At 45.6% G+C, this 21,210-nt stretch overlaps 2 protein-coding genes across 4 annotated transcripts in view; one reads left to right on the top strand and one right to left on the bottom strand.

Moving 5' to 3' along the window:
- Nucleotides 1–21,210, top strand: part of LOC142251627 (ficolin-1-like) — a 293,970-nt gene that overhangs the window by 137,566 nt on the left and 135,194 nt on the right. The window contains exon 1 of one of the 3 annotated variants that reach the window (XM_075324598.1): nt 9,119–9,179. The exons of the other annotated variants lie outside the window; for them this stretch is intronic. The gene's annotated coding sequence lies outside the window, so the exon portion shown is untranslated. Of the gene's footprint in view, nt 1–9,118; nt 9,180–21,210 lie in introns of those variants that run through there. 3 annotated transcript variants of the gene reach the window in all.
- Nucleotides 5,202–20,487, bottom strand: LOC142251914 (uncharacterized). The gene is made up of 15 exons (XM_075324964.1): nt 20,415–20,487; nt 19,848–19,961; nt 17,228–17,281; nt 16,645–16,698; nt 14,284–14,337; nt 14,088–14,138; nt 13,381–13,434; nt 11,655–11,708; nt 10,794–10,826; nt 9,396–9,523; nt 9,038–9,167; nt 8,343–8,477; nt 5,989–6,236; nt 5,443–5,493; nt 5,202–5,330 (listed from the first exon to the last, which is right to left on the bottom strand). Exons 1-15 carry the CDS (start codon nt 20,485–20,487, stop codon nt 5,202–5,204), a joined length of 1,362 nt encoding a protein of 453 aa, XP_075181079.1.

The following is a 21,210-nucleotide window of genomic DNA, read 5'->3' as shown; positions in this document are numbered from 1 at the left end:
TCGCCTGCATTGCTCAGGTGGATTTTGGTCCATTCTTCCACATATACTCCTCACATCCTGTATGGAGACACTAGTCGCCTGCATTGCTGAGGTAGATTTTGGCCCATTCTTCCACACACACACTCCTCACATCCTGTATGGAGACACTAGTCCCTGCATTGCTCAGGTGGATTTTGGCCCATTCTTCCGCACACACTCCTCACATCCTGTATGGAGACACTAGTCGCCTGCATTGCTCAGGTGGATTTTGGTCCATTCTTCCACACATACTCCTCACATCCTGTATGGAGACACTAGTCGCCTGCATTGCTCAGGTGGGATTTTGGCCCATTCTTCCGCACACCCTCCTCACATCCTGTATAGAGACACTAGTCACCCGCATTGCTCAGGTGGATTTTGGCCTATTCTTCCACACACACTCCTCACATCCTGTATAGAGACACTAGTCACCCGCATTGCTCAGGTGGATTTTGGCCCATTCTTCCGCACACACTCCTCACATCCTGTATGGAGACACTAGTCACCTGCATTGCTCAGGTGGATTTTGGCCCATTCTTCCGCACACACTCCTCACATCCTGTATGGAGACACTAGTCGCCTGCATTGCTCAGGTGGATTTTGGCCCATTCTTCCACACACACACTCCTCACATCCTGTATGGAGACACTAGTCACCCGCATTGCTCAGGTGGATTTTGGCCCATTCTTACACACACACTCCTCACATCCTGTATGGAGACACTAGTCACCCGCATTGCTCAGGTGGATTTTGGCCCATTCTTCCGCACACACTCCTCACATCCTGTATGGAGACACTAGTCGCCTGCATTGCTCAGGTGGATTTTGGCCCATTCTTCCGCACACACTCCTCACATCCTGTATGGAGACACTAGTCGCCTGCATTGCTCAGGTGGGATTTTGGCCCAGTCTTCCACATACACTCCTCACATCCTGTATGGAGACACTAGTCGCCTGCATTGCTCAGGTATGATTTTGGCCCAGTCTTCCACACACACTCCTCACATCCTGTATGGAGACACTAGTCACCCGCATTGCTCAGGTGGATTTTGGCCTATTCTTCCGCACACACTCCTCACATCCTGTATGGAGACACTAGTCACCCGCATTGCTCAGGTGGGATTTTGGCCATTCTTCCGCACACACTCCTCACATCCTGTATGGAGACACTAGTCACCCGCATTGCTCAGGTGGATTTTGGCCTATTCTTCCGCACACACTCCTCACATCCTGTATGGAGACATTAGTCACCTGCATTGCTCAGGTGGAGTTTGGGCCATTCTTCCGCACACACTCCTCACATCCTGTATGGAGACACTAGTCACCTGCATTGCTCAGGTGGATTTTGGCCTATTCTTCCGCACACACACTCCTCACATCCTGTATGGAGACACTAGTCACCCGCATTGCTCAGGTGAATTTTGGCCCATTCTTCCACACAAACTCTCTTCACATTCTGCAGGTCCCGGCTCTATCTATGAACTCTGAGCTTTAGTTCTTTCCAGACATTTTCTATTGGATTCAGCTCCGGTGATCGACTCGGCCATTCTAGCAGATTTATTTTCTTTCTCTGAAACAAATTGAGAGTTTCCTTGGCTGAATGTTTTTGTCTTTCAGAAATATCCACAGTCGTTTCATCTTTATCATCCTGATAAATTAATTTTTTTATCAAGAAAGTCTCAGTACATTTGTCCATTCATCCGTTCATCAATTATTGTGATGTTTGCCAATGCTGTATACTGAAAAAGAGCCCCACACCATGATATTCTTATCTCCATAATTTACTGTTTGGTATTTTTGGGGTGATTTGCCTTTTGGCCTCCAAACATGGTGTGTATTATGGTCTCCAAAGAGTTCAATTTTAGTCTTATCTGACCAGACTGTTTTCTCCCAGTACTTCACAGGCTTGTTTAAATATTTAACAACAAAAAAATTGCCCGAGCATGAGCTGTTATACAGGCATATAAGCGCATGTTCACACTGGCTATAAGACAAAGAAAACCCAAGATAAAAATAATATGGACATATACCCTGCTGTAACTAAATAAAAGCATAGTGCATATGAATAAACATAGGGTACTTAGTAAACACTATTTTTGATCAAAAAAGCGTAAAGCCATCCCATCGTAACAAGGTGTACCCAAATTGAGACAGTACCTACCTAACTCTACTATTAAAACCTTACCATGTGTCAATACAGACCTCAATCTGAATAGGGGCAGAGAGTAATTGGGTTCCGACTATGCACACACAGCCATAAGAGGTGACTGTGCATACATGCCATGGAGGAGGAGTGCATTACTTATTGTTTTCTGTGAAACAGTTTTACCTGCTGATTCCAGGTTTTTCTATAATTGTCTATAGGTGTTCTTGGCTCTTGAACAACTCTTCTAATAATTCTTTTCACTCCTCTGTCTAAAATGTTGCAGGGAGATTCTGGTTGTGGCCAGTTTAAACTGAAATGATGTTCTCTCCACTTCCAGATTATGGCCCCAACTGTGCTCACTTGACCTTTCAGTAGTTTTGAAATTTTCTAACCAATGACATCAGTATGTTTTGCAAAGATCATGAGACAGCTCACTGATTTTACCCATCATGAGATGTTTCTTGTGTGGTACCCTGGTAATGAGACATCAGTTGAGCTAACTATTATTTTTCATTAAGTGGCAGGATCGCTTTCTAATTACTAATAGATTTCAGCTGGTGTCATGACTTTCCATAGCTTTTTTCCACCTCTCTCTCACATGTGTTCACTACTTTTTCCCTGTGTTATTTCTCATTATTACTAGAGATGAGCAATCCTGATCGGCAAAGATTGGAAAATGTTAAAATCGTACAATCATAGGCCGATCATTTACCACAAAAGTAGGCAATCTCGCCAAAGATTGGTAAATGTTCGGATGGCAAAAAACATCCTATCCCTGCACATCACAGCCATGTCAAGTATTGGCATAGCTGTGATTGACCACTGTAAAAAAAGGAAGCAAAAGGGTTATAGCAGTACATATTATAGTAAAATGATGTTCCTACGGTCCTCCACCTGTAACCACAGGTAACCTGACGTCAGGTGACCTTCTGATGTGGGGTCACTGAGTTAATTGAAGTCCCCTGAGGTGACATTACCTGCGGTTACAGGTGGAGGACCATGGGAATCTCCAGCTGTGACCACCATTTACCTGAGTGACGTCACCGCTGATTTCATGGCTCACTCCGTCTCTGCCTGAAACCCACATTGGGCAGTCATGTTCTATGGCAATCTCTGTGACTCAGATGTAGCAGAGCTGGAAGCGTCGTGGGACTTCATAGTGTGGGTTACATCGGACCTGGGCAATTTGGGGGTTAATAAATTGGTGAAAGAAGGTGTCTTTTAATTTATATTTTTTAAATAAAGGATTTTTCTGTGTTTGTGTTTATTTCTTTTTACTTATAGGATTAGTGGTGAAACATTTTGCAGACCCCTACCCATCACTAATCCAGGGCTTAGTGGGAGCTGTGGGCTGCCATTAATCCCTTATGACCTTGATTGCCACCGCACCAGTGGCAATCCTGGGTGACTGCAGGGCGCTATTTTTAGGCTGTGGGGCTCCCAATAACCATGGGTATCCCCAGCCTGAGAATACCAGACACTAGCTGTCGGGCTCTATCTTGGGTGGGTATCAAAATTGGGGAGGACCGCACTCTGTTTTTTAAATTATTTATTTATTTTAAATAATTTTTAAAACTGCATGAGGTTTTGATACACAGCCATGATAAGCACACGGCAGGGGGCTGCATCCTGTAGCCGTGGCTTTATCTGTGCTGGTATCAATACAGGAGGGCCCAGCTTCATATTTATTTATTTATCCCCAGTATAAGGACACAGACAGCATGTGTGATTCCAACCAATCACAGACACTGTCTTATAGGGTGGGGGCGTGGTCCAACAGCAGCCAATCAGAGACACCGGTGAAGGGCAAATCAGTGAATATGCATTAGAGATCATTGTCGGACCCGGAAGTAGGGCTGCAGCTGCGGGGACTCTGTTAGAATTTACTGCCTTAACCCTTTTTTATTTTCTTTCTTTTTCAACCCCCCCCTACACCATTTTACAACACATCACTTTTGCCTCCCATTGAATTTAATGGGTTCATCTAGGTTCAATGATCGGATTGGCGATCTCAGGCGGGATCGGCGATCCTTAATCATTCCGATCTTGGCAGGATTGCTCATCTCTAAATATTTCACATAATAAATTAATGGACATCTATGGTTTTATTTCTTTGCCTGTGTGGATTGGATGGGTTATTTCCGACATCTGGTGAGAAATTCATGTCAATAGCAACTTTACAAATATATTTTCTTAGAAAATTGGTGACGTGTTCAATACTTATTTCCCGCTGTATAAGCTGAAAGTGACATTTTCTGCAGTCTGCACTTATAATGTGCCGATCTCTCAAGAATCAGAGTGGTCTCTGGTAATTCTCTATCACAATATAGAAAGGAAATGGAAGTGCGAAAAGGCTCATCTAAAAGAACTAAGTCGAAACCGTCTGTTACAACTCTCATTCACTGGAGTAAGGCGGGCTTTATACGTTGCGACATCGCTAGTATCGGCTAGCGATGCCGAGCGAGATAGTACCTGCCCCCGTCGCACATGCGATATGTGGTGATTGCTGCCGTAGCGAACATTATCGCTACGGCAGCTTCACACGCACATACCTGCTCGGCGACGTCGCTGTGACTCCCGAGCTATCCCTCCTTCAAGGGGGAGGTGCGTGCGGCGTCACAGCGACGTCACCACGAAGTCACCAAATACGTCACCGCTAAAAGCAGCGGAGGGGCGGAGATGAGCGGGACATAACACCCCGCCCACCTTCTCCCTTCCACATTGCCATCGGGACGCAGGTAAAGAGATGTTTGTCGTTCCTGCGGGTTTACAACAGCGATGTGTGGAGCTGCAGGAACGACAAACAACATCGTACCTGCGGTCGACGCGACATTATGGAAATGAACAACGTTACACAGATCACCGATTTTCGACGCTTTTGCAATCGTTTATTGTTGCACCTGGGATTTACACGTTGCGATGACGCTACCGGCGCCGGATGTGCGTCACTAACGACGTGGCCCCGACCATATTTCGGAAGCAATGTCGCAACGTGTAAAGCCCCCCTAAAACATGCAGCAAAATAAACATTAGATTGTTCATGCCAAAATATAAATCAGCTTTTCTGCCAGTCCCATACAGTTAATGGAACTGAGATGAAGACCCCCGTTCAGGATCGCAGAGATCTCAACAGTTGGACCCCCAGTGATCAGTAACTTGTCTCCTATCTAATAGAAAATGGATCATAATAAAACTTTCCAGAAAACCTTTGAAAAAGATTTCACAACATAACCGTATAGATTTATAAGCTCTTAAACCTGATGAGGCTGATGGACTTACTTTAAAATCTATGTCAGAATCTCTGGTAATCCTTTTTGACTGTTTTCCCACCTGATAATAAATCTTATGCTATTTTACTGATGTCTTTAGACAGAAAAGAAAGACATAAGGAAGCTAAAATGTTGCATTTCTTCAAAAGAATGAAAGAAGTTTATTATTATTATTATTATGATTATTACTTGTAGGAAAAGATCAAAGACATCGTGGCGCGATTGCCGCATATTCCCTGGAACCAGACAGAAATATCATCACAATACATATTTTTTACCAATTAAAATAATTACACTAATTCTACTGTGAGATGTGCAGAGACTTTATTATGGTCGATCAGGAAGGTGCGCGGCTTAAGATGTGACAGTGTGCGCCAAGTTGTGCCAAAATTGTGGGTCCCAGTATTGGTGCCCAAAAAAAGTAAAAGGTGGTGTAAAGTTAGACAACAGTGTCTAAAAATTATCCAAAGTCATCTAGCACCAACCTTCCTGACTAAAGCAAAAATAGGGGAGAGGAACGTGCAGCTCATACAGAGAAAAGGCTTCATGTCTTTACAGGACGAAACTTCATTTCCGAAAACTTAAGGGAATACAAATTGCCTCTAAATCCCATCCAGACGACCCCTTTTGCTTTTGATTGTTCGCCCCTTGCGTATTCCCCATTCAGGTGGCTGTAGTAGCAGGATTTAAACCACCAGGCTCCTTTGTAGCCTACAGCACAGGGTGTCCAACCTTCTTCACCCTTGTCGTTGTCCTTATCTTTGGTGGAGAAAGCTTGATCCTTGTGGTATCCTAATGAATCACCTAGAACAAAAATCAAAGAAGAGGACTGCAGAAATAAATGACTTCTCCACAATATCAAATATTCCTTCCTTCCAATAAATATATATGAGATGCTCTCAGGATATTTTTTTTTTTATTTTATCCACAAATAGTTTTTATTAGGACTTCCATCTCATTGTGGGGAGCAGGGAATTGTTGGCAGAACATGAAGGCATCTAAGGGCTTTCCATGCTTTGATCGATAACCATGGATTACGTTGCAAGGTCTTCGACCAAAGGACCAACCAACTGTAATTTCTTATTCAAGCTAGTGGACTATCTTTGCAGTGGAGGACAAATCAGGTCTTCAAGAGCTAAAGACACTTTCGTCAAAGAGCTGAGGATCTTCAGCAGAGGACCAGATCTATAAACTCAGAACTCAACCCATTGAAAGCAGACAAGTATTGAAGTGGAAGGTACATGAACATGGTGGGCAGGCGCGGGGTTTGGTGGTCTTGTGACAATAAGAAACAAGTTAGTAACCATCTAGACTTTTGGATAGAAGCTTCTTTCAGTTCAACAGATTAACCCTAGAACGTTGAACCATAGAAATCTACCATAGAAAACAAGTAACCTAGCAGGCCTGCGAGGCACCAGGTATGCGTTCTTGCGTTTAAAGATACACATGAATGGATTACAAGTAATATGTCTTTGATTTGTCAGTAAGAATATACCATCAAGTGAAAAGTAGGTACAAGCCCCCAGATTTCTTTCCATATATGACAATAGAAATAGAGATAGGCACATGTTCCTTAAGATGACTGCAAAACAAGAATGCCGTGGAGACACCATCACATGTTTCTCAACGCTGGCAGGAAACTAGCCAGGTCTTTCACCGGGAAGGAACAACCACGGGAAGGGCAATCTCCAGTCAAGGAAACCGCCTATGCCAAACATGGTATCCATCCACAGACAGCTGTTTCGGGGTATTTTCCCCTCATCAGTGTGGAGTAGGAAACTGGCTAGTGGGAGCAATGCCTAGTAGAAGACTACATAGGTAAAGATGGTTGACCTCGGGGAGATCAACATCCAACACCGCGGAGACACCATCATGTGTTTCTCAACGCAGTGACACTAGAACAAGGCCCCCTGGGAAAATATGCAAAACAAAAATGCCGTGGAGACACCATCACATGTTTCTCAATGCTGGCAGGAAACTAGCCAGGTCTTTCACCGGGAAGGAACAACCACGGGAAGGGCAGTCTCCAGTCAAGGAAACCGCCTATGCCAAACATGGTATCCATCCACAGACAGCTGTTTCGGGGTTTTTGCCCCTCATCAGTGTGGAGTAGGCCAGGTCTTTCCCACTAGCCAGTTTCCTACTCCACACTGATACCCTGAAACAGCTGTCTGTGGATGGATACCATGTTTGGCATAGGCGGTTTCCTTGACTGGAGACTGCCCTTCCTGTGGTTGTTCCTTCCCGGTGAAAGACTTGGCTAGTTTCCTGCCAGCGTTGAGAAACATGTGATGGTGTCTCCGCGGAATTCTTGTTTTGCATATTTTCCCAGGGGGCCTTGTTCTAGTGTCACTGCGTTGAGAAACACGTGATGGTGTCTCCGCGGTGTTGGATGTTGATCTCACCGAGGTCAACCATCTTTACCTTAAGATGACTGAGCATCCCTAGAAGTGGCAGTCACATCTCCTTGTCAGGTTCAGTGTTCTTATAAGAAGTGGCTGATCACCTACACATTAGAGCAAACCTGCCAATATTGAAGAGCTTGACCATTGGTCTAATGTGTACGTGACTAATGACAGGTTAACAGAGATGTCGGATTTTGGAGTGCTGCTCACATTGTTCTCCAAGAGATTAAAGTGCTGGCGGCGATGTCTTGGCCGAGCCGGCGCTCCTGTGTATAGGGATGTTGTCTGAGATGGCTGTTGGACGCACAATCGGCTGAAGCATCATTTGGCTGACATCCACCTAATGTGTATGGCCGGCACTTTACAGCTTTCCATGCAATTTAACGTCTAGCTCCATTTGTGAGACAGACACACATGGACTTATTTTCCATAATTGTCTATTACTTTTTTTTGCATGGTGGCTTCAGTAAATGATACCAAGTTATGGAACATCTGCTTCTCTTACCTGCGGTGCCCTCAATGAATTTATCAAGGTTCAGCCGGTAGAAATCTCCTTCTCCTTTAAGACTGAATCCGGAGTAGGTGGCGTAGACTCGCTTATTGTCAAAATCCTCTAAATCCACACGGAGCTGAAAGCGACCTACAGGAACAGATCAGACAGTGATGTGGATACTCAATGGACAACATTTCAAGGGATTTTCCATCCAACTTTTAATTTGTGAAAATCTGATTCTGGCAGAAGCCCCTCTACCCTGAGCCCACGTGACTTCAGTCTGAAGATCTGGCCCATCTGAGACAATCTGACTGAGCCCACGTGACTTAATTCTGAAGATCTGGCCCATCTGAGACAATCTGACTGAGCCCACGTGACTTAATTCTGAAGATGTGGCCCATCTGAGACAATCTGACTGAGCCCACGTGACTTAATTCTGAAGATCTGGCCCATCTGAGACAATCTCACTTGTAGGGTTGGGCTGCCGGACAATTCTTTTGAGACCCTGCATGATACTCAGAAGAAATCTGGATTGACCACAGAGAATGGGGAACCTTGGATGACGGTAATAGACTCCCCTTTTGCCTATGTCTGAGGAAATTAGAGACCACTATGATCCTCACCGGGACATTTATAAACACTAAGAAAGCTGTAATCCCGGGAAACAATGACAACAGCATTGACCATCACCAGGACGTGATCGCTACCTCCGGATGTGAGACGGTGAATATTCTCGTTGCCCAACCAGAACTCGGTGACTTGATTACCAAATCCTCTTTTGTAGGTTTCCCAATCCTGGTAAAAGTCTACAGAACCGTCAACTCGTCTCTGAAACACCTGGAAGGAAAGGTGGATATATTAATCATCTCATCTTCATGGTTCTTTCAACGCTTTTTATTACATTTTATACCTTCTACACTATTAATCCTTTGTATTTCCCTCCCTCGCTTTTTTCTTCCTTCTAATATTCTGAGTATTTGGCCATTTCTACAGTTGCTAAGTCACCAGATAGAAATCAAGAAAGACGATGGAAAATGCAATATTCATCTTCATCATTCAACTTACTATCCAGCCTCCTCCATCCGTGACCATGTCACATAGCACCATCAAGGGCGGCGTGTTCTCCGGGTATATAATGTACCAGCCGCTGAGAACCTTGCCCTGGTTCCTCAGCTCCTTACAGTTCTTTGCACCTATAAAATGTGAGCACATTTACATTTTTCAATACATTTATTGTGACACCCTGTATGTGGCCTCAAAAATGTACAGGTGCATAGCAAATGGAGAATCAATAAAAGAGCAGGGTCCAGCAGAATAGTGAGTGCAGCTCTGGAGTATAATACAGGAGGTAACTCCAGATCAGTAATGTATGTACACAGTGACTGCACCAGCAGAATAGTGAGTGCAGCTCTGGAGAATAATACAGGAGGTAACTCAGGATCAGTAATGTATGTACACAGTGACTGCACCAGCAGAATAGTGAGTGCAGCTCTGGAGTATAATACAGGAGGTAACTCAGGATCAGTAATGTATGTACACAGTGACTGCACCAGCAGAATAGTGAGTGCAGCTCTGGAGAATAATACAGGAGGTAACTCAGGATCAGTAATGTATGTACACAGTGACTGCACCAGCAGAATAGTGAGTGCAGCTCTGGAGTATAATACAGGATGTAACTCAGGATCAGTAATGTATGTACACAGTGACTGCACCAGCAGAATAGTGAGTGCAGCTCTGGAGAATAATACAGGAGGTAACTCAGGATCAGTAATGTATGTACACAGTGACTGCACCAGCAGAATAGTGAGTGCAGCTCTGGAGTATAATACAGGATGTAACTCAGGATCAGTAATGTAATGTATGTACACAGTGACTCCACCAGCAGAATAGTGAGTGCAGCTCTGGAGTATAATACAGGATATAATTCAGGATCACTACAAGATCAGTAATGTAATGTATGTACACAGTGACTGCACCAGCAGAATAGTGAGTGCAGCTCTGCAGTATTACAGTGCGTCGTCCATACAACTCTATGGAGAATAGCGCAGTCCGTTAACGGACTGCGCTATTCTCCATAGTGACGGAATGCGCTGAACGCAAGTGTGAAACTAGCCTAATACAGGATGTAATTCAGGATCAGTACAGGATCAGTAATACCGTATAATGTATATACACAGTGACTACACCAGCAGAATAGTGAGTGCAGCTCTGGAGTATAATACAGGAGGTAACTCAGGATCAGTAATGTAATGTATATACACAGTGACTGCACCAGCAGAATAGTGAGTGCAGCTCTGGAGTATAATACAGGAGGTAACTCAGGATCAGTACAGGATATGTAATGTAATAAAGTATAATTCATATAAAGTCTTCAACCCAAATAGACCAGAAGTCAGAAACTGACTATAACATTTCCACATCCTTTCACCTGGCAAATGAATTTATGTACCATCCGTCTCTTACCTTGAAATTCTGCGGCTTTTTCTCCTCTGCTTCCTAAAGAAGAATGATAATTAGTGACTGTGACAACTTTTTTATAATTGGTCTATTGGTAACTGTGGTAAAAAAAATCAAAATCAAATCTTTATTTTTATATAGCGCTAACATATTCCGCAACGCTTTACATACATCAGGAACGCTGTCCCCATTGGGGCTCACAATCTAAAGTCCCTATCTGTGGGAGGAAACCGGAGAAAACCCACGCAAACACGGGAAGAACATGCAAACTCCTTGCAGATGTTGTCCTTGGTGGGATTCGAACGCAGGACCCCAGCGCTGCAAGACTGCAGTGCTAACCACTGAGCCACCACAAGACTGCAGTGCTAACCACTGAGCCACCACAAGACTGCAGTGCTAACCACTGAGCCACCACAAGACTCCAGTGCTAACCACTGAGCCACCACAAGACTGAAGTGCTAACCACTGAGCAATGTGCCGCCCCGTAGTCAATAAACAGGAGAGATGTGATACCTTCCATATCCACCCGATAGGAGCAGAATACATGTATGTGATACCCAGATCCATCAACATGGCAGCCATCCATAGTAATTATTAAATGATCAAGTTTATTAATATATGGATTTGACATCATATCTGAGACCAGCATTACTACACCTGAGTGGGCGATGGAGCTACTGAGCATGTGCGACCACCATCACCGGATACACAAGGTGGACATTCTCCAAAGGAACTAAAACTACCATGTGGCGCCATAACAAGCATATAACACTGAAGACTTTCTTAATCCCATCATATGAATACCAGACAGCCCACTGCACAGGTGAATGTGGTCCTGTATTATACGAGGACATGACACCACCTTACCTTTCTCTCCGGTTAGTCCGAGGTCACCTCTTTTCCCTGGTGGTCCCTTTTCACCTTAGTAAATAAAAATATATAATGTAAAACATAGATATCTGTAGAGATGTGACATCCCCCCCATCCGATAGGAGCCAAATGCAAATACGTAATTTCCTGATCCATCTACTAGCCAATAAGCCACCGTGCAAAATAACTGGCTAGTAAGGTCACCAGTAACCTGCATTTAAGACTGAACGTCCACCCAGCATGGTCAGGGCTGGTGAGATTAAATTATTTCTAGGGCACAGATTTCTTATCGGCGGGTCTTTATTATCTCTTGAGTATCCAGTCCACATGCCACAAGTTAGAAGCCAAAAATTTCTGAGCAACAAAGTTTGCTTTTGTGGCTAAAAGAAGTCGTCGTGACGGACCTGGCTGGATGGAGAAGAAAAGGACAAAGAATGACTGCATGTCACCCTTGAGTCACTGGATTTAATAGTGCAGTAATCACTTGTATAGTCTGTGTAGAACTGGTATCTGGCGCTATATGGTCACTGAATGGTGGTACTATTTACACACCATGTTGTTGTGAATGTCAGTTATGCTTTGGCTGCTGTGAGGCTCCCTCTTGTGGCCAGGAATGGTTTGGACAGAGACCAGGTGTGTTGTGCAATGGCTGTTCCCTTTGCTAACTCTCTGCTTATTTAAATCCTGGTCTGATAGCAGGCTATGCCGGATGTCAGTTGTTCCTTGTTCACCAGCCTGCTTCATCCTGCTCCATACCACATCTACCCCAGATAAGTGCTTTGCTCTTTATTTGTTGTTTGGTTCTTTTACTCTTATCTGAGTTTGTCATTTTCCTGTGGTTGTTTTCAGTTTATTCGCATGCAGGGATCTTCCCTCTCAGTTGCTTAGCTGGGAAACTCCCTGCAGTTATGTTTGGAGTATTGCTCCTATAAGTCAATGTGTTTGTGGCTTTTTGAATTTGTAATGATTCCTGTTTTCTGTTCATTGGTATGACAAGAGCGCCTGGTATAGGACGGAGTGCAGATCGTGCGATCTGAGGACCTTTTTGTACTATCAGGAATTTGGAATTTTGTAGGGTTTTTCTCTGGCCACCATCAGCCCCTTTCCTGTCCTTTCCTATTTTAGTCAGGGCCTCACCTTTTGCTAATCCTCTCATCTATCTGTGTATTGTGTTTTCCTATATCACCGCAGTCTTTGAATGTGGGGGGCTTGCTATTCTTTATCTATTTTCTGAGGCAGAGAGTTATTTATCTTTCCTACCTTTAGGATAGTTAGTTCTCCGGCTGGGTTCGTGGTGCACAGGATGTTAGTTCACCCTTTGGCTACTTCTAGTTGTGATGGTTAGTAAGGGGATGGCGGCCAGATTAGTTGCCAATGCTCTTGTCACCTTTTACCAATGATTTATGGTGGTCTTCCATGGTTCCGGATCATAACACCATGTAGTGGTAATATGTGGTCTGGGTCTGTATTTTTACTTTAAAGTTGTTATTAGTAATTTTGGTCTGGGTGCACTGATCTTTTTTTTTTCGTATCTGTATGGTGATAACATTTGCGCCTGGTCTATAAACACTGAGCATGTGCGACCACCAACACTGGACATGTAAGGTGGAGTATGTAACAGTATGGGTTATGTCATATGTTTCGGCTTTTGAATTCAAAACATAAAAGAAAGTAGCATGCAACCCTTGTATTAGAAACCTATGTCTACATGACGTGATCTTACCCTTCTGTCCTTTCAGTCCTCTGTCTCCTGTTTTACCTTGAGGTCCCTGATCACCTTAATTAAGAAAAAAAAAATATGCAATGCTTCTAATAATACTTAAGTAACACTTCAATTCAATTCTTTAAGTATAAATTAAGAGCTTGAAGACGACAGAGACATCACAGCAGAGAAGTGAACACAAAGCAACGGAAAAGGAGCAGACACTGTGACATAATAGGGTGTCATGTGAAAATCCCAAATTCATTTTTCGGGTAGGTTGTAAATTCTAGTAAAGGGGAGGTTGTGAGGCAGCAGATTTCACAAGGTGCTGGGACGTGGCCTGAGGATAATGGGTGACGTCGGGATGGGTCCTATGGGACAACAAAGTGGATCTGAAAAGAGTCAGCAAAGCAACAGAAAAGTGGCATCGGGTCCCCCCGTCCGTTACTGCACGTTCAGCTGTGTCAGCATCCTGGATGATGATACAGTTGAAAGCTGTGATGAAAGTGGTAGAGCTCCGCTCCGTCCTCCATCATTCACCCGCTGTGTCTGCGCTCTGACAGCTCAGCGCAGCAGGCACGATTAGGTCACTTCATCGCGCCTGTGGTGCAGAGCAGTGGAGAGCTTCAGAACATACGCCACTGAGTAGAGCGGTGTGTAAGAATGTAGCCATGTTTTCCTACCCCCATATACCCCCGCCATTAGAAGTCAACATGACAAAATCTTACCCTTCTTTCCGGTTTGTCCTTTTTCACCAGTTTTTCCCTTTATCTGGTCACCTAAATAAGAAAAAAAATGTCAAAAAGCATTGTCACTCAATACTAGAAGCAGCTCAAGATCATGGACAATGTCTCCAAGAAAGTAGCCATGTTTTCTTACCCTCAAACATCCCCTGTATGGGATGTCTACATGACGTTCCCTTACCTTTCTCTCCGGTTAGTCCTCTGTCTCCTGTTATTCCTTGAACTCCCTGGTCACCTTAAGAAAAAATATGTAATGTAATAAATAGATGTGTGTAGAGCTATGTGGCGCCTTCCCCGTTCACCTGATAGGCGGAGAATACTAAGTGCCACCCAGATCCATCTACATGTGGTGGGAGTGAGCTACTGAATGCATGTGACCACTGAGTATAACACTGGGGGTGGATATTCTCAGCTACTGAGCATGTGTGACCACTGAGTATAACACTGGGAGTGGATATTCTCAGCTACTGAGCATGTGTGACCACTGAGTATAACACTGGGGGTGGATATTCCCAGCTACTAAACATGTGTGACCACTGAGTATAACACTGGGGGTGGATAGTTTCAGCTACTGAGCTTGTGTGACCACTGAGTATAACACTGGGGGTGGATATTCCCAGCTACTAAGCATGTGTGACCACTGAGTATAACACTGGGGGTGGATATTCTCAGCTACTGAGCATGTGTGACCACTGAGTATAACACTGGGGGTGGATATTCTCAGCTACTGAGCATGTGTGACCACTGAGTATAACATTGGGGGTGGATATTCTCAGCTACTGAGCATGTGTGACCACTGAGTATAACACTGGGGGTGGATATTCTCAGCTACTGAGCATGTGTGACCACTGAGTATAACACTGGGGGTGGATATTCTCAGCTACTGAGCATGTGTGACCACTGAGTATAACACTGGGAGTGGATATTCTCAGCTACTGAGCATGTGTGACCACTGAGTATAACACTGGGAGTGGATATTCTCAGCTACTGAGCATGTGTGACCACTGAGTATAACACTGGGGGTGGACATTCTCAGCTACTGAGCATGTGTGACTACTGGATAGAGCACCAAGGGTGGATATTCTCAGCTACTGAGCATGTGTGACCACTGGATGGAGCACCGAGGTGGACATTCTCAGCTACTGAGCATGTGTGACCACTGAGTATAACACTGGGGGTGGATATTCTCAGCTACTGAGCATGTGTGACCACTGAGTATAACACTGGGGGTGGATATTCTCAGGTACTGAGCATGTGTGACCACTGAGTATAACACTGGGAGTGGATATTCTCAGCTACTGAGCATGTGTGACCACTGAGTATAACACTGGGGGTGGATATTCTCAGCTACTGAGCATGTGTGACTACTGGATAGAGCACCACGGGTGGATATTCTCAGCTACTGAGCATGTGTAACCACTGAGTATAACACTGGGGGTGGACATTCTCAGCTACTGAGCATGTGTGACTACTGGATAGAGCACCAAGGGTGGATATTCTCAGCTACTGAGCATGTGTGACCACTGGATGGAGCACCGAGGTGGACATTTTCAGCTACTGAGCATGTGTGACCACTGGATACAGCACTGGGGGGGGGGGGGGTGGACATTCTCAGCTAAAGAGTGTGTGTGACCACTCAATACAACATTGGGGTGGATATAATCAGAAGCAATCAAATGGACATCAAGTAGAACCATGAGTATTAAATGGACAGAGTGATGTGCAGCTCTGGATCAGTCAGACCGGGTCAGGCAGAAGTAAAATATAAAAGGGGAGTGGGTCAGCATTAGATTAGAGTAAGGTGGTAATATTAAATCAGTTTGGAGAGATATGGTCATGCAGTGACTACCTGGGTTCCGCAAGGTATAAAGGAACTCCTGGCAAGCGCTGCAACACACAGAGAACAGCAGGAACACGATACAATGGTGGGTCCTGGTGCTAGGGAGAGGAGAGCAAGGTCACCCTCCACCACTCACCTGAGGCTGAGCCCTGCACCCCCTAACATCCCTATACGGGTCCTTTCCCCATTCCCGATCACATGCCTAGGCCCTCACTGGCCCTGAACTTACCTTGGCTAGTGATAAGGCAGGCAAGAGCACTAGTCTCACCACCACATAAGGGAAGCGAGACCGACAGGGAAAATTAGACACAAAAGGAAAACAGTCCAAGCTCCACCAATGCAGGAAATCACCACAGCTGAAATTGTCACGACTCTTCAGCTTCTTCCAAAGACAGGCTCCTTCCAAAGTGGTCAGCATAACAATGAAGATTCTATCACCAGCATCAGATGGTAAAACACATGACTTTTTATAGCACAGAGGAGTGGTCATAAAGAGCTGCACCCGAGATTAAGGCTACAAAGGATAGCCAAGTAGGAAATATTCCTTAACCCCTACAGCACCAAAAAAAAGTAGATTCACCCAAACACAAAATGCAGAATCTGCACATAAAAAGTCGTTGTGACCTTCCGGTCCCAGACTTGTCAGAAGTCCCCCCAGTCCCATGAAGAATGGTGCTGAAAATGTTTCTCACGCCCCATTACCTTTTTGTCCTGGGGCTCCGCGTTTTCCCATTTCTCCAGGCGCTCCCTTATCACCTAGATTCAAAGCGAAAATACAAAAGATTTTATATATTGTTTTGTGGTCTCTAAACAGATAAAGCCGCCCCCATCGCTAATCTGTGAAGTAGCAGACCGCAGTCCTCTAGGTCTCGATATACAAACAGGCCACATGACAGAAATATATGTCCCCTTTAATATTTGTACTTTTGTAGCTTTTATTTTACGTGTTACTTATACTCCACTTATCCACTGATCTTATAGAACTCTTCCTTTTGAACCTTGGAACAGAGGACGGTTCAGCCCTTCCCTGCGGTCCGACGTTACCCGGCATCACAGATGTAGAGCGGACCGGACACAGAGCATTACAGTTCTCTGAACCGTATTGTCGGCATCTTGTGGTTATGTTGTATATTGGGGGATGCTGATACCCAAAGATTTGAACGCTGTGAACGATCCCAACACTCTGTATCCGAATATTCACAGATATCCATGTCCGTACATATAACAGAAATCAGAGAACTCAGCATAAACCCCTGTATTAGACGTCTCCATGGTGTGATCTTACCTTTGTCTCCAGTCAGTCCATTGTCCCCTGTTTCTCCCGGAGGTCCCTGGTCACCTTAATTAAGAAGAAATACACATTTCAATATATAGATGGCTGTATTGTATGATTACAATCACACGATGTATGCTGAAAATACTGGGAATATTTTAATTTATTTATTTAACATGTTAACTAGTGATGAGCGGGCACTACCATGCTCAGGTGCTCAGTACTGGTAACTAGTGATGAGCGGGCACTACCATGCTCTGGTAACTAGTGATGAGCGGGCACTACCATGCTCGGGTGCTCAGTACTGGTAACTAGTGATGAGCGGGCACTACCATGCTCGGGTGCTCAGTACTGGTAACTAGTGATGAGCGGGCACTACCATGCTCGGGGGCTCAGTACTGGTAACTAGTGATGAGTGGGCACTACCATGCTCAGGTGCTCAGTACTGGTAACTAGTGATGAGCGGTCACTACCATGCTCAGGTGCTCAGTACTGGTAACTAGTGATGAGCGGGCACTACCATGCTCGGGTGCTCAGTACTGGTAACTAGTGATGAGCGGGCACTACCATGCTCGGGGGCTCAGTACTGGTAACTAGTGATGAGCGGGCACTACCATGCTCGGGTGCTCGGTACTGGTAACTAGTGATGAGCGGGCACTACCATGCTCGGGTGCTCAGTACTGGTAACTAGTGATGAGCGGGCACTACCATGCTCGGGTGCTCAGTACTGGTAACTAGTGATGAGCGGGCACTACCATGCTCGGGTGCTCAGTACTGGTAACTAGTGATGAGCGGGCACTACCATGCTCGGGTGCTCAGTACTGGTAACTAGTGATGAGCGGCACTACCATGCTCGGGTGCTCAGTACTGGTAACTAATGATGAGTGGGCACTACCATGCTCGGGTGCTCAGTACTGGTAACTAGTGATGAGTGGGCACTACCATGCTCGGGTGCTCAGTACTGGTAACTAGTGATGAGCGGGCACTACCATGCTCGGGTGCTCAGTACTGGTAACTAGTGATGAGTGGGCACTGCCATGCTCAGGTGCTCAGTACTGGTAACTAGTGATGAGCGGGCACTACCATGCTCAGGTGCTCAGTACTGGTAACTAGTGATGAGTGGGCACTGCCATGCTCAGGTGCTCAGTACTGGTAACTAGTGATGAGTGGGCACTACCATGCTCTGGTGCTTAGTACTGGTAACTAGTGATGAGCGGGCACTACCATGCTCGGGTGCTCAGTAATGGTAACTAGTGATGAGTGGGCACTGCCATGCTCAGGTGCTCAGTACTGGTAACTAGTGATGAGTGGGCACTACCATGCTCTGGTGCTTAGTACTGGTAACTAGTGATGAGCGGGCACTACCATGCTCGGGTGCTCAGTACTGGTAACTAGTGATGAGCGGGCACTACCATGCTCGGGTGCTCAGTACTAGTAACTAGTGATGAGTGGGCACTGCCATGCTCAGGTGCTCAGTACTGGTAACTAGTGATGAGCGGGCACTACCATGCTCGGGTGCTCAGTACTGGTAACTAGTGATGAGCGGGCACTACCATGCTTGGGTGCTCAGTACTGGTAACTAGTGATGAGCGGGCACTACCATGCTCGGGTGCTCAGTACTGGTAACTAGTGATGAGCGGGCACTACCATGCTCGGGTGCTCAGTACTGGTAACTAGTGATGAGCGGGCACTACCATGCTCGGGGGCTCAGTACTGGTAACTAGTGATGAGCGGGCACTACCATGCTCGGGTGCTCAGTACTGGTAACTAGTGATGAGTGGGCACTACCATGCTCTGGTGCTTAGTACTGGTAACTAGTGATGAGCGGGCACTACCATGCTCGGGTGCTCAGTACTGGTAACTAGTGATGAGTGGGCACTACCATGCTCTGGTGCTTAGTACTGGTAACTAGTGATGAGCGGGCACTACCATGCTCGGGTGCTCAGTACTGGTAACTAGTGATGAGCGGGCACTACCATGCTCGGGTGCTCAGTACTGGTAACTAGTGATGAGCGGGCACTACCATGCTCGGGTGCTCAGTACTGGTAACTAGTGATGAGCGGGCACTACCATGCTCGGGTGCTCAGTACTGGTAACTAGTGATGAGCGGGCACTACCATGCTCGGGTGCTCTGTACTGGTAACTAGTGATGAGCGGGCACTACCATGCTCGGGTGCTCTGTACTGGTAACTAGTGATGAGCGGGCACTGCCATGCTCCGGTGCTCAGTACTGGTAACTAGTGATGAGCGGGCACTGCCATGCTCCGGTGCTCAGTACTGGTAACTAGTGATGAGCGGGCACTGCCATGCTCCGGTGCTCTGTACTGGTAACTAGTGATGAGCGGGCACTGCCATGCTCCGGTGCTCTGTACTGGTAACTAGTGATGAGCGGGCACTACCATGCTCAGGTGCTCAGTACTGGTAACTAGTGATGAGCGGGCACTGCCATGCTCCGGTGCTCAGTACTGGTCACTAGTGATGAGCGGGCACTGCCATGCTCCGGTTTACAGTACCACTATTCATCCTCTGTGGGATTGCCCCAGACAGAGCGCACATATGCCCTCATCCCTGCTCAAACAAGGGACTGTTGCTTATATTTTTTTTGACTGTGTTAATAATTTGCATGATTTACCTTTAAATCCCTGTGGTCCTGGAGGTCCCTGCAGTCCTGGTGGTCCCGGGATCCCTGGGTGTCCTCTTAGAACAGTCAGCTTGTCTGATTGCCCAACACCCATTAGTCTCACATCTGTGAGGAGATAGAAAGCCGAACTTGTCACATTTTCTATTACTTTATTGAAAAAAATCATGTCCACACCCCAGTAACGGGACAGTAAACCCAGCAATAAATGATTATATAAACCAGAAATATACGTCATCTCCATGTATGTTGGTCTGTAGCATTTTTTTCATGATCCTGAAAAAATTCAGTCTTAAAGACATCTTTTGGGTACTAGGATACAAGGGGCGTAGCTGAGCTAGCTTTTGTTCAAATTGCAAAAAAGGGGGGAGGATCCTGCTGCAGTCAGTTGTCTAACAGCCACACACTGCACAGTGCCGAAAATAAGAGGAGGACACAGCTAAACTCCCAAGACATATAGAAGAAAAAAAGACGTCTCGCATTTGCCTGGGTCACGTGATATTAAAGCGATCGGGTGTAGAAGGCGTCTGTCACCACAATATTAATGTGACCGTCACGTACCTGGACAGGTGTCATTTGCCCGGCCGCAGATAACGGCTGCACCGAGCAGGAGAAGCAGTGCGTTCAGGATCATGGCTCCTTCTCTGATTGATGCTTTCACCTCCTGTCACAGCCGATTCTCTTCAGCAAATGTAACAAGCGCAATCTTTGACCCCAATACCAAAAAAAAAAAGTGTTTAGTTAGAGCGAAACTGACAAATTTAGGCCAATGACCCTCATTGATCTGTCGGGAGATAAAGACACCAGGAGAACCCAATCTTCTGATTCTGTGACATAATAGTTGGTGACACCTCAACAATTCCCAATATTACACCCCAGTCTTAGAAGACGACCCACTTGACAAAAGTATTGGGACACCCAGTGTCAGGCTGGGGAACGTTGGGCCACCAGAGGACTTGATTCTGAGGGTCAACCTTTCATCTATACAAAGCCAATGCTTTGTCATCAAAAAGTCTTTTTTGGACCAGGGCTAATTTTTGTGAGACACTGAATCTCACTGTAAAGCCATAACATACACAATGTTAGGATTCAGCTCTACTTGTGGGTTTGAGAAGTTCTTCAACCCACAAGTAGAGCCAAATCCTAACATTGTGATACAATGCCTGGAGACGAGACATGAGCAACCACAGGCGGAATAACAGCGTAGATACTACTGAAATCCAGATGCTGGTTGGGGGGTACAGATGCCAATCAGCATTCGGTTCCTCCCAACTTAGGGACTCTTTAGTGGCCACGAGGTCTATGGACAACCCTTATGGAATATCCAAGGCCCACTGGAGATTTTTCAGTCCAATGC

The sequence above is a fragment of the Anomaloglossus baeobatrachus genome, chromosome 9, assembly GCF_048569485.1.
Source record: "Anomaloglossus baeobatrachus isolate aAnoBae1 chromosome 9, aAnoBae1.hap1, whole genome shotgun sequence".
Taxonomy (NCBI): Eukaryota; Metazoa; Chordata; class Amphibia; order Anura; family Aromobatidae; genus Anomaloglossus; species Anomaloglossus baeobatrachus.
This window is presented reverse-complemented; position numbering and strand designations above follow the sequence as displayed.

Coding starts and splice junctions, on each gene's coding strand:
- LOC142251914 (XM_075324964.1), bottom strand. CDS start 20,487: ATGATCCTGAACGCACTGCTTCTCCTGCTCGGTGCAGCCGTTATCTGC. Junction 11,709..13,380: donor AGGACTGAAAGGACAGAAGG/GTAAGATCACGT, acceptor TTATTTACTAAG/GTGAAAAGGGACCACCAGGG. Junction 9,168..9,395: donor CGGATGGAGGAGGCTGGATA/GTAAGTTGAATG, acceptor CTTTCCTTCCAG/GTGTTTCAGAGACGAGTTGA.